The following is a 14,402-nucleotide window of genomic DNA, read 5'->3' on the forward strand; positions in this document are numbered from 1 at the left end:
CCAGTGCAGGGTGCATTACAGTGTAATATGCCTTGGAAAGCGTCACTTCAGATTCCATTAGGACTGCAGAATATTCCACTGGTTGAAGCCTAGCCCACCTGCAATAAGTGGGCTTTACATGTTGCAAATCATTTAGGCCTACTCTGTTTTACGCAGCTCAATCCTTCAGTGCAAAGTCAGTTGGCTATAATGCGCTCTCGAGCCAAGAAGTCATGGGAATCCAGCAAATTGATATAAAATTGGAACACAACTGGCGGTAGAACGATTAAACTTGGCAGAGAGACTGTGGGCGCAGAATAAGCAATAACTCTGCGGCTTGAGTACACTTATTGGTAAGCAATAAAACGGCCGCTGTTGCAGAATCCGCAGGACACCAGCAGTGAAGAGGCCCGCTATGTGTGTACAATTTAACGCCAACGGATGGGGGGGAATTGAACGTGGCTTTTCATTTTCCATAGTCCCCCACGATGGTTTCTGTAACCACTAGTCAACAGACACAAAGACGTTGCGTAACAGTCATTTCAACAGCTCCAAATTGTTTTTATGGAAAAAAATAACTGGTGACAGTGGGCAAGGCATTCAATGCAAAGTGCATTCGTAAAATTGTTACATTGTTACTTAGCACGGCTACTTACCTGCTCCAATCGGTCTTGCAGAGTTTTTAATGACTGGGACAGGTCCCGCGTCTGTCTCCAGGTCCACGCCGTAAACAGTGCGCTGCAGGCGGAGAGCGACAGAGCCACCATGGCCATGAATGCCCAGACGAAGCGAAGTTTGCGCACTTTTCTCCTCCGCAGAATTCGATGCATGGTCGTTCCACATTCCCCGGTTACCATTGCAGACTATTCGAAATGTTCATATTAACTTTATTACAGCGACACGTTTCCCTTTTTTTGTGAAATCCAATCCAAATGCTCACATTATTTTGGCGAGGCGTGCAAGTGCTACCGGCAGCAGTACAAATGAGAGCTCAATAGCCCTATTGATAAAAGTGGAAATCATGTGAAATATTAAATAATTGCATGGGTTTCAAAACAGCAACTAAATAGACAATACTGTTGCTTTAATCAACTAATTTAAACAGACGAAATATCTTGGACTGTCTGCCTTGCAGGTCGTAGCCAAATGCGCAATGTTGAGAAATTTGCAGCAAGGGTGCATAGAAAGTTGTCGACTAGTTTACATCCACTATGATTGCATCCTTCTGCCACTTGATTCGTTGAGTCAAATTCCTTGTCTTCCCACCGCCGTTGCAGCCTCGCTGGGGTCATTATCTGGCGTTGACATACAGTACCGCGTATGATCCTGCACTCAAACTGTCGCATCAGCTTTTCTTCTCCAAGAAGGGGTTTTCAGTTTAATGCACCGGTCAATGCACCCCGGTCGTGTGCCAGACGCACGAATGCAAAGCCTTCAGCCCACAATTTGGATCCACTCCCCAAAGCCACTAAGTAGATATTAAAGCATTAGTCACACGATATTTGCTCCATTGCACAAATCAAAACAGAACTGTAGCCTTGGCTACTAGAATCTATTTGGACTGAACTAATTCATTAGTGTCCACAAGGTGGCTCTGGTGTATAGGGCAAGACCCATTGTGCAAGACAGAGCGCTACCCGCAGGCACCGCATGACCTGGATCACACTCAAAGCCTCCAATGATTGTTCGTATATAACATGGTCAAAACTAAATGGGGTCACACCCAACTGTCCTGTGCCTTCTCTGTCCCCAGGAAGATCACCTCTTATTTAGTGTAAAATGTGGGTTACAAAAGGCTTGAAATATAAGGTTAGGTGTAATTTAAAATAAAACCTAAAGATATGGATCTCAAAGGAAATGTATGCATTTTGGCCATTTTGTTTTCAGTGCATTTAGGCATTTTTTAAATGTCCCCTGGTGTTATTCCTCAACTTATGCAAGAAATATAACCAATAAAATAAAATATAGCAAATCTTTCTTAATTATTTTATTGTCTTAGTTAAAATCTTTCTCAACAATTAAAAATTCATGAGTATTGTATTTTTATTATTATTTATTATTACTGTATTTCTGTGTGTCCCTGGTATCTCTTTCCACCCTGTTAGTTTATAGTAATGATCCTTTAAGAAAGCAACCCCTTTCCACAATGACATGGTTTCCACCCAGAAAGTCAAAATCGGATACAATGCATTCGGAAAGTATTTAGACCCCTTGACTTTTTCCACATTTTGTTACGTTACAGCCTTATTCTAAAATGGGTCACATTTTTTGTCTCATCAATCTACACACAATACCCAATAATGACAAAGCAAAAACAATATTTTTGAAAATGTTTCTAATTTATAAAAAATACAACTCTGAAATATCACATACATTACAGCCTCGAGTCTTCTTGGGTATGACGCTACAAGCTTGACATACCTGTATTTGTGGAGTTTCTCCTATTCTTCTCTGAAGATCCTCTCAAGCTCTGTAAGGTTGGATGTGGAGCGTCGCTGCACAGCTATTTTCAGGTCTCTCCAGAGATGTTTGATTGGGTTCAATTCCAGGCTCTGGCTTTGCTACTCAAGGACATTCAGAGACTTGTCCCAAAGTCACTCCTGTGTTGTCTTGGTTGTGTGTTTAGGGTTGTTGTCCTTTTGGAAGGCGAACCATCCCCCCAGTCTGAGGTCCTGAGGGCTCTGGAGCAGGTTTTCATCAAGGATCTCTCTGTACTTGGCTCTGTTCATCTTTGCCTCGATCCTGACTAGTCTCCCAGTCCCTGCCGCTGAAAAACATCCCCACAGCATGATGTTGCCACCACCATGCTTCACCGTAGGGATGGTGCCAGGTTTCCTCCAGATGTGATTAGCAGTGTAATTAAGGTTAGGATTAAAACCAAATTTTAAGAAGATAATTTGTAGAAGTAGGCAGGGTTTCGCCATTAATTATGACTTTGCTGTTGTGGAAGCTAGTGTCAACCCAATGTGCCATGATGTTAGTCTCTTTGTCTCCACCCTCTTTGGCAAAAGTATAGAGAAACTCATGTTCCTCTTTTAAAATATTAGCTCAAAAGTATTGTGGAGCTCCTGCACCTAAATACAATATAAACAGTACCGGCGGCCAAAATTAGTACCTGAACCTATTTCAGTCCAAGTCCTGAAGATTCTAGGAATGACCCGTCTATCAATAGAACTCCAGAGATGGAGAGTACAAGTACCTACCTACCACAGGATCTAATGTAAGCAGCCCATTCTACTAGAAGATATAGCCAAATTGTGGCTATTCTAGCAAAATAGCCTATTGAACAGAGTAGCCAAATGTCATTATTTCCATGATGACAACATTTTATGTCAGATTTATATTTATCAATAGCTGGTTGGTTCAAGGGAATATATTGAATGATAAAATAATATGAGCACACAACTGTATTGGCACATCACTTTATTCCACAGTGTGTAACATACACAACAAGTAGCCTATAATGTCATCTTCAATGCAACAAGAAGTGTGATTACACAAAAAAACAAAGTTCTTACAGTGATTTCAAAGTGTTTTACTTAGTGACAACAGAAGTGGGATTAAGTGGCTTTTGTTTAAAACACCAACTCAAGGGAGGTAAACATATATATTTTTTAAAATCTAATAGCAACACTGTAAACTATGGACTTCAACTCATGTAACTCTTTGTAGCCTATATACCAACACTGACGTTTTTGCTTCTGACAAACTATTTGGCTGCTGGACAACAAATACCACAAAGTGATACCTTTATCGAGGAGTTATACACCAAACCAATGAATCTAACGGCGCTCTATAACGTGGACGTGAGAGAAAGTGGACAAGCCATCGTAAAAAAAGAGCACCCACCAATGTCAGCTTTACAGACAGACTTGACATATATTATACACTGTATCTGCCCAGTCCACATCATCATCATCATCATCATCGCTCTACACTAAACAGCTCTCTAAGTTGTGATTTACAATAGACATAAAAAGATTGTTTGCAATACATATCCAGAGTATTATCTTATATGGGACGTTAATATAATAGCTGGAAAGATTGGTCTTTGATCTACTGTGGCTTTATCACCGTATTTCATGTAATTGCTTTGCTTGATTGTTTTTGCTTAGTTTAAAGGTTGATGGTGAATAACATATTGTAATGTATTGTTGATGGAAAATGCCACGAATAGAACTATAAGCTAATGCCACATTTAATTGCCTTTTTCTTAGTGTTATTGCCCACCATCTAATAATCTCGAGATAAAAAAATTCAGATCAAACATATTTTCATTAAAGGAATCGATTTTTTTTAAATTGATGAATCACTATTGCAAATTACAAGCCTTGGTTTGTCGTATTTGCTTAAAGCAACAGTCTGAGCTTGCAGAAGCTAATCAAGTAACTTAAACAGGCATTCAATCCTGTTGAAGGTGAAACAGGAATCAGTTGAAAAAAATGACATTGTGCTTCATCACAACAACAATTACACAGTAGTTATAAGCATCAATTGACATGTGGAGAGCTTGGTTATATAAGGTTATATCTGCAAAAAGCTGATTCTGAGATAATTGGCTTTAAATTTCAAAACCCATTAGTTTGAATGGTGTCAGACATTTTTATCTTGTATTCTTTTGAACTTAACAACAGGAATTGGGGAATTAAGAGTACTTTAAACAGAAAGAACATGGTTATGTCAATAACAAAATGTTGACAAAAATGCACATACTGTAGAACCTCATAGTTCCAAGCTCTCGATGTGCATAAGACATGTGATTTTATAGTATTGTATAGGTTCCTGTTTCACCAGATTTCTCACATATTATCAATGGGTGTCTCTTACCGTAGCTTAGAAAGCAGGGAAAGGTGCTATGGGGTCACAGGTAAACAACACATTACTGTTCACACAACTAATGTCAACAACTATAAGATAGTTGGTGAACTGTCAGTTCAGCTACGACCTTTTTGCATTGCATTGGCATCGTTCCAACACTTTGAAAATACATCCTGTCTTCCTCGTTTCGTTAAAGGTAATCACTGATCTGATATTAGTAGATTCATGAGAACTATGCAAAGAATTCCCTAATGTTCACCTATTCAATCATATTAAATCAGTGACTACTTTACTTCAGGAAAGGAAAAGAAGAAGGAAAGGAAAGGTGGAATGTTTAAGTATTGTAACAGGGGCTTTGAGTTGGTTCTTTATCCCTGCATATGTTCTAGGTTGACCTCAGTATTGCAATGGTCAGACGTCAACCCAGTGGGGGGGAGGGGGGTGTTTAGGTGTCCCCCTGGGCCAGTTGTTCCAGCGCTGCCCCCTCACAGCGCATGCAGTGGTACCCCATGTCTGCCGTCACATCAAAACATCCCTGGCTGAGGTAGAAATCCAGAGATGGTTTGTTCCAGTCCAGCACGGCGAAGTTGAGCTGGGTGCAGCCGGCGGCCAGGCCCAACTACAGTACAGGGGTGTGTGTGTGTGTGTGTGTGTGTGTGTGAGAGGGAGAGAGAGAGGAAAATGTCAAATAAAGTCAAATGAGGGAAAAAAATGCTTGAGGATAAAATAAAGTGACATATTGTCACAAACATAAATAATAACAAACATACAAACAAAAAGCAATACACAGCGGCGCACACACGGAAGGAAACATGCATGATTGTGTATTTTGCACTTAGCCTCACGAGAAAAGCTAAGGCTTCAGGATAAACTACAATAAACTACAGATGTACATTGAGTTGAAGTCGGAAGTTTACATACACTTAGGTTGGAGTCATTAAAACTCGTTTTTCAACCACTCCATAAATGTATTGTTAACAAACTATAGTTTGGGTAAGTTGGTTAGGACATCTACTTTGTGCATGACACAAGTCATTTTTCTAACAATTGTTTATGGACAGATTATTTCACTTAGAATTCACTGTATCACAATTCCAGTGGGTCAGAAGTTTACATACACTAAGTTGACTGTGGCTTTAAACAGCTTGGAAAATTCCAGGAAATGATGTCATGGCTTTAGAAGCTTCTGATAGGCTAATTGACATCATTTGAGTCAATTGGAGGTGTACCTGTGGATGTATTTCAAGGCCTACCTTCAAACTCAGTGCCTCTTTGCTTCACATCATGGGAAAATCAAAAGAAATCAGCCAAGGCATCAGAAAAAAAATTGTAGACCTCCACAAGTCTGGTTCATCCTTGGGAGCAATTTCCAAATGCCTGAAGGTACCACATTCATCTGTACAAACAATAGTACGCAAGTATAAACACCATGGAACCACGCAGCCGATCTACTGCTCAGGAAGAAGACACATTCTGTCTCCTAGAGATGAACATACTTTGGTGCGAAAAGTGCAAATCAATCCCAGAACAACAGCAAAGGACCTTGTGAAGATGCTGAAGGAAACAGGTACAAAAGTATCTATATCCACAGTAAAACAAGTCCTATATCGACATAACTTGAAAGGCCGCTCAGCAAGGAAGAAGCCACTGCTCCAAAACCGCCATGAAAAAGCCAGACAACGGTTTGCAACTGCACATGGAGACAAAGATCGTACTTTTTGGAGAAATGTCCTCTGATCTGATGAAACAAAAATAGAACTGTTTGGCCATAATGACCATCGTTATGTTTGGAGGAAAAGGGGGAGGCTTGCAAGCCAAAGAACACACTCCCAACCGTGAAGCACAGGGCTGACAGCATCATGTTGTGGGGGTGCTTTGCTGCAGGAGGGACTGGTGCACTTCATAAAATAGATGGCATCATGAGGGGGCAAAATTATGTGGATATATTGAAGCAACATCTCAAGACATCAGTCAGGAAGTTATAGCTTGGTCGCAAATGGGTCTTCCAAATGGACAAAGACCCCAAGCATACTTCCAAAGTTGTGGCAAAATGGCTTAAGGACAACAAAGTCAAGGTATTGGAGTGGCAATCACAAAGCTCTGACCTCAGCTTATAGAAAAGTTGTAGGCAGAACTGAAAAAGCGTAGGCGAGCAAGGAGACCTACAAACCTGACTCAGTTACACCAGCTCTCTCAGGAGGAATGGGCCAAAATTCACCCAACTTATTGTGGGAAGATTGTGGAAGGCTACCCGAAACGTTTGACCCAAGTTAAACAATTTAAAGGCAATGCTACCAAATACTAATTGAGTGTAAACTTCTGACTTACTGGGAATGTGATGAAAGAAATAAAAGCTGAAATAAATGATTCTCTCTACTATTATTCAGACATTTCACATTCTTACAATCAAGTGGCGATTCTAACTGACCTATGAAAGTTAATTTTTACTAGGATTAAATGTCAGGAATAGTGAAAAACTAAGTTCAAATCTAGTTGGCTAAAGTGTATGTCAACTTCCGACTTCAACTGTACATATTCACATATGCACAAACACACAGGTGTGCAAAGGTCCACATGCAAAGGTCCACATATCAATTGCACTCAAGGGGAAGCTTTGTCAATACAATTACACCACAGCCAGAGGCTTTAATTATATGTCAAACTTGAGTAACAGGGCAGCATCACTCACCTGAGCTACTTTGCTCATCAGTGCCTTCCCGATACCTTTACCTGTGATGCCAAAAGAGAGACATACATGAGATACGAAACGTAGGGTTATTTATCGGCTTCATGCTGTTGGTATAAATAAACTGATTAAGCAAAATGCAAATCAATGTGCGGTCCACGTTTTTTTGTTTGACAAATATTGTTTCTGGAGACCATCTAGACTCATTTATTTGGGTGCGAGGCGAGTTCTACTTTTAGAATTTGTTTTGTTGTACACTGGTGGAAATGAGAGAGAAACAGGTGCAAACTGTGCAATCGCGTAGTGGATCAGGCACATGTTGCGTCACACTAGTTTAACAGATGTGCAGGAAATTGACAGCAGGATAGGTGAACTGCAAGACCTCCACGTACAGTGCACTCGGAAAGGTTTCAGAGTCTGACTTTTTCCACATTTTGTTGTTACAGCCTTTTTATAAAATGGATACATTTTTTTTCTTCCACTCATCAATCTACACACTATACCCCTTAATGACAAAGCAAAAACATGTTTTAGAAATGTTTGCACATTTATAATAATCCATTTAAAAAATTAAATATCACATTTACATAAGTATTCAGACCCTTTACTCTGTACTTTGTTGAAGCACCTTTGGCAGCGATTACAGACTTGAATCTTCTTGGGTATGACGCTACAAGCTTGACACACCTGTATTTGGGGAGTTTCTCCCATTCTTCTCTGCAGATCCTCTCAAGCTTTGTCAGGTTGGATGGGAAGCGTTGCTGCATAGCTATTTTCAGGTCTCTCCAGAGATGTTCGATTGGGTTCAAGTCCGGGCTCTGGCTGGGCCTCTCAAGGACATTCAGAGACTTCTCCCGAAGCCACTCCTGCGTTGTCTTGGCTGTGTGTTTAGAGTCATTGTCCTGTTGGGAGGTGAACCTTCGTCCCAGTCTGAGGTCCTGAGGGCTCTCGAGTAAGTTTTCATCAAGGATCTCTCTGTACTTTGCTCCGTTCATCTTTCCTTCGATCCTGACTAGTCTCCCAGTCCCTGTCGCTGAAAAACATCCCCACAGCATGCTGCTGCCACCACCATGCTTCACTGTAGGAATGGTCCCAGGTTTCCTCCAGACATGACGCTTGGCATTCAGACCAGAGAATCTCGTTTCTCATGGACTGAGAGTCCTTTAGGTGCCTTTTGGCAAACTCCAAGTGGGCTGTCATGTGCCTTTTAATGAGGAGTGGCTTCAGTCTGGAAGTGTGCCTTTTCCTGAGTAGTACTGCAGAGATGGTTGTCCTTTCGGAAGGTTTTCCCATCTCCACAGAGGAACTCTTGAGTTCTGTCAGAGTGACCATTGGGTTCTTGATCACCTCCCTAACAAACCTGTTTTCACTTTGTCATTATGGGGTATTGTGTGTAGATTGATGAGGAATAAGGCTGTAACGTAACAAAATGTGGAAAAGGTCAAGGGGTCTGATTACTTTCCAAAGGCACTGTATATTCTGAATCCTCCTCTCTAGTTTGATTAAAACAAAACTGGTCAAGACCAAGGCCCATATTCACAAAGCATCTCAGAGCAGGAGTGCTGATCTAGAATCAGTTTTTAAATCATGATGAATAAAGAGGTTGGTGGGGAGGGCTGATCCTAGATCAGCACTCCTACTCTGAGATGCTTTGTGAAGACGGGCCTCAGTCTGCTTGCCAGCAGATGTAGCTGTCTAACCTCTGAACTCAGGCATCACATACAGGTCCTCCATGTAGAGGGCCCGTCCTTTCCACGAGCTGTAGGTATAGAAGTAAAGTGCGTAGCCCACCTTGGCATGGCCTGCAAACAAACACACAGGTATCAAAGTCAAGGTCAATAATTTTAATAATAATATCAATAATATTGACTACACACACCCTTAAAACACACATACATTTACACATGCTGCTCACGCTTGCAGACAGACAGGCAGACACATAAACACAAACATACGGCCCATTTCCTGGCAAGCAAGCAGACAGACACTAAGGTCAAGTCTATGCCTCAGGACATACTGTAATACTGAACACAGAAAAACATGTCCACACACGCTTCAAACTCACTCACATAAACTCACACTAAAACCTCTCCTCAGGCGTAGGTACGTGAGCAGGCACACACACACACACACACACACACACACACACACACACACACACACACACACACACACACACACACACACACACACACACACACACACACACACACACACACAGAGAGAGAAACCATAAAGACAGAGCAATAGATGTGAAGCGGTGTCTGTTAATGAAATGAACCAGTTGGCCAGGCAGGCAGCTTCTGTTCTGAATGTGTAAAAAGAGACGTGTTATGGAAGGGAAAGAGTCTGGCAGCTTTTGGAATGCATAATGTTCTTGTTCTGCTGGCTTCATAAAAAAATATGTCAAGCCCCTTAGATAATGAGTGGGCAGACAGAGAGCAGCATAGTCAGCCCTGACAGAGGATGGTTAGGTAACAAAAAGAGAGCTAATTAACATGTGGAGCCAGCCTGGTTACTATGATGGGGAGGGTAGATGGAGAAGATGTTATAATATATCTGAAATCATGGAAGTTCATGAAACATGGTTTCCGAATTGGGAAAATCAAAACCAGAATTGTGGAGGCCCATTCCATTTCGCTTTCGTAAATCATTTGAAATTCAATTCATGAATTTAAAGTATAATTTATCTCCAATCTCTTTTTGAAGACATTAATTGAATTACTAGTCACTTTCTGAATTGATGGAGTTCAAAGGGAATTGACCCCAACCCTGGTCATGTCAGCACATAGAAACTGTGTCTATGGTAAGTTCTTCTCTCACCCTCTTTGGTCCTGTGTTGTTCGGGTACTTCTGCGACGATACCATGAAAGAATGGGTTTTTAATGAACCCATCCTGCTCCAAATCTGGAGGGGAGAGATGACAAAGATACAGAACAAAAAGGGTTAAAGTGATCTACTCTCTTAGAAAAAAAGGATTCCAAAAGGATTCTGCGGCTGAACCCATAGGAGAACCCTTTTTGGTTCTAGATAGAACCCCTTTTGGTTCCAGGTAGAACTTTTTTGGGTTCCATGTAGAACCTTCTGCTGAAAGGGTTCTAAATAGAACCCAAAAGGAACCAAAAGGGGTTCTTTAAAGGGTTCTCCTATGGGGGCAGCCAAAGAACCATTTTTGGTTCTAGATAGCACCTTTTTTCAAAGAGTGTAAACTCATTATTGAGTGAAAGAAAAAGTACATTAAAATATGGCATTTAAATTACAAAAAATTAAATAGGGATTTTTGTAAATAGCCGGAATGAATGAATCTACCTTTCTGTGTAACTTTCACTTGGTCCAATACTTTCTCGTATTCAGCCAGTTCCTGATGACACATGAGGACATAAAATACAAATTAGGCCTAACAAAATAGCATTAGTGTAATTGATTCCAAACATAACTTTGATTTAGCACTGAGACTATCATAGAAGGCTTGTATTCTTAATAAGGCACGAGGGAGTGCCTGGATACAGGCCTTAGGTGTGGTATATTGGCCATATACCACAACCCCCGAGGTGCCTTATTGCTATTATAAACTGGTTACCACCAGAGCAGTAAACCGTTGTATACGGGTTATACCACAGCTGTCAGCCAATCAGCATTCAGGACTTGAACCACCCAGTTTATAAAAGACTCTGACACTAGGGACACGTTTTCTGTTGCAAAAAGTTTTACAACAGACCAAATGTGTTGCAACAGAATCTGACTAATGAATAGACCCCAGGACACGTTTTGGAAGGTTCCGGTAGAAATACATAATAAAGAACAAACATGCCTCTCCCCGATATATAGACCAAGGAATCATGTTGGCTCCATTTATGGCATTTGGTCCAACGTTCGACAACGTTTGGCAACATAACGGGCCAGTTTTGAAAAAAAAATTGTATAAAAATAACTGAACAAATATGGCTACTGTATCATATCGAATAAGATTATTTGGTTTTGCCAGACAAAGAATGGATACAATGTAGTCTAACAGTAACTGCAAACAAATTATTTTATTTCTCATGATGAGGAACAGCGATCTATGTATTGTGGATACTGACGTAATATTTCTATGCAAATGAATCATTCATGTCTCCAAATTCCAAGCACGTGCGGGGCGGCCATGCACACGCGCATCTGTGACAGCTCACCAAGATCATCCGCGCGATATCTTTGCAGTCTTCCAGTGTAGAAGCACGAATAGAGAAATCCATATTATGAAATATATATCAAGGATGTAGAATATTAAAAGATAGACCGAGGTCAGACCAAGGTACAGTAATCCGGAAAAGTGCAGGAACGTGATAAACTCGCTTTTACATCACAACCGTAAAGTCTAGGCTGTTAATAATTTAATAGCGCCCTCCGTGCGTAGGTGGCGACCGTGGGAACTCGCCAGAAAACACAGTCAACCCCAGTAGCACCAGTGGACCTCGAAATTATACTGGGCCAAATACGGTCTGAAAAAGCAGAAACCTGATAAAAAGTACAGAAATTGTTTTCTTAGTGGGAAATTAATATACAATTAGCTAGTGACAAGTGTGTGGAGTTTGGAGTTTGTGACAGCAACTATGTGAGCTTATTACAATATTATAGGCACTATGTCCTTGGATTTCCTATGATCTATGTAGAAGGACCCCTTACCTTCTAACGACTTATGAGCGTCATAGAGCAAAACATGTTACATGTTTGTGTCAGCTTTTCGTAGATAACCCTTTGGGATCCACCCTTGTCTCATAAACACTGCTCTACCTCAGCCAGGTTTAAAATTCTTTCCACATCTGCTGAGACATCCAATACATTTTGTATTTTGAAATATGTGTGTAATGCCAAATCAAATCACATTTCATTTGTCACATGCTTTGTTATCAACAGGTGTAGTTTAACAGTAAAATGCTCACTTACGGGCCCTTCCCAACAAAGCAGAGTGAAAGAAAATAGAGAAATAATAGAAAAGTAAAACACGTAATAATAAAAGTAATAATAGATACACAATGAGTAACGATAAATTGGCTGTATAAACGAGGTATCAGTACCGAGTCGATGTGCAGGGGTACTATGTAATTGAGGTAGATATGTAAATACTGTATAACAAGGAATGACATGTAATAAAGAGTAGCAGCAGCATACACTACCATCAAAAGTTTGGGGTCACTTAGAAATGTCCTTGTTTTTGAAAGAAAAGCAAACATTTTTGTCCATTAAAATAACATCAAATTGATCAGAAATACAGTGTAGACATTGTTAATGTTGTAAATGACTATTGTAGCTGGAAACGGCAGATTTTTAATGGAATATCTACATAGGCTTACAGAGGCCCATTATCAGCAACCATCACTCCTGTGTTCCAATGGCACGTTGTTTTAGCTAATCCAAGTTTATCATTTTTAAAGGCTAATTGATCCTTAGAAAACCATTCTGCAATTATGTTAGCACAGCTGAAAACTGTTGTTTCTGATTAAAGAAGCAATAAAACTGGCGTTCTTAAGACTAGTTGAGTATCTGGAGCATCAGCTTTTGTGGGTTCTATTACAGGCTCAAAACGTCCAGAAATAACTTTCTTGTGAAACTCGTCAGTCTATTCTTGTTCTGAGAAATGAAGGCTATTTTATGCAAGTAATTGTCAAGAAACTGAAGATCTCGTACAACGCTGTGTACTACTCTCTTCAAAGAACAGCGCAAACTGACACCTAACAAGTCCTCAACTGGTAGCTTCATTATATAGTACCCTGCAAAACACCAGTCTCAACGTCAACAGTGAAGAGGCGACTCCGGGATGCTGGCCTTCTAGGCAGTTGGGGCAGGTGGGGCATATACAGTTGAAGTTGGAAGTTTACATACACTTAGGTTGGAGTCATTAAAACTAGTTTTTCAAACACTCCACAAATTTCTTGTTAACAAACTAGTTTTGGCAAGTCGGTTAGGACATCTACTTTGTGCATGACACAAGTAATTTTTCCAATAATTGTTTACAGACAGATTATTTCACTTAGAATTCACTGCATCACAATTCCAGTGGGTCAGAAGTTTACATACACTAAGTTGACTGTGCCTTTAAACAGCTTGGAAAAGTCCAGAAAATTATGCCATGGCTTTAGAAGCTTCTGATTGACATAATTTGAGTCAATTGGAGGTGTACCTGTGGATGTATTTCAAGGCCTACCTTAAAACTCAGTGCCTCTTTGCTTCACATCATGGGAAACTCAAAATAAATCAGCCAAGGCATCAGAAAAAAAATTGTAGACCTCCACAAGTCTGGTTCATCCTTGGGAGCAATTTCCAAATGCCTGAAGGTACCACGTTCATCTGTACAAACAATAGTACGCAAGTATAAACACCATGGGACCACGCAGCCGTCATACCGCTCAGGAAGAAGACACGTTCTGTCTCCTAGAGATGAACATACTTTGGTGCGAAAAGTGCAAATCAATCCCAGAACAACAGCAAAGGACTTTGTGAAGATGCTGAAGGAAACGGGTACAAAAGTATCTATATCCACAGTAAAACGAGTCCTATATCGACATAACTTGAAAGGCCGCTCAGCAAGGAAAAAGCCACTGCTCCAAAACGGCCATAGAAAAGCCCGACTATGGTTTGCAACTGCACATGGGGACAAAGATCGTACTTTTTGGAGAAATGTCCTCTGGTCTGATGAAACAAAAATAGAACTGTTTCGCCATAATGACCATCGTTATGTTTGGAGGAAAAAGGGGGAGGCTGCAAGCCGAAGAACATCATCCCAACCATGAAGCACAGGGGTGGCAGCATCATGTTGTGGGGGTGCTTTGCTGCAGGAGGGACTGGTGCACTTCACAAAATAGATGGCATCATGAGGGGGGAAAATTATGTGGATATATTGAAGCAACATCTCAAGACATCAGTCAGGAAGTTATAGCTT

General features: G+C 40.7%; 2 protein-coding genes across 2 annotated transcripts in view; both read right to left on the reverse strand.

Moving 5' to 3' along the window:
* The window catches only part of LOC115198297 (tumor necrosis factor ligand superfamily member 12), a 13,132-nt gene extending 11,672 nt beyond the window's left edge, over positions 1-1,460 (reverse strand). Inside the window, exon 1 of the mRNA XM_029760170.1 lies at positions 636-1,460. Coding sequence (XP_029616030.1) covers positions 636-836 — 201 coding nt within the window. The 5' untranslated portion in view covers positions 837-1,460. The remainder of the gene's footprint in view (positions 1-635) is intronic.
* A 1,925-nt stretch (positions 1,461-3,385) lies between these two features.
* Positions 3,386-11,891, reverse strand: sat2a.1 (spermidine/spermine N1-acetyltransferase family member 2a, tandem duplicate 1). The gene is made up of 6 exons (XM_029760171.1): positions 11,656-11,891; positions 10,793-10,844; positions 10,307-10,390; positions 9,184-9,285; positions 7,487-7,527; positions 3,386-5,416 (listed from the first exon to the last, which is right to left on the reverse strand). Exons 1-6 carry the CDS (start codon positions 11,716-11,718, stop codon positions 5,243-5,245), a joined length of 516 nt encoding a protein of 171 aa, XP_029616031.1. The 5' UTR covers positions 11,719-11,891; the 3' UTR covers positions 3,386-5,242.
* Positions 11,892-14,402: the final 2,511 nt, after the last annotated feature.

This window comes from Salmo trutta, chromosome 8 (assembly GCF_901001165.1).
Source record: "Salmo trutta chromosome 8, fSalTru1.1, whole genome shotgun sequence".
NCBI lineage: Eukaryota > Metazoa > Chordata > Actinopteri > Salmoniformes > Salmonidae > Salmo > Salmo trutta.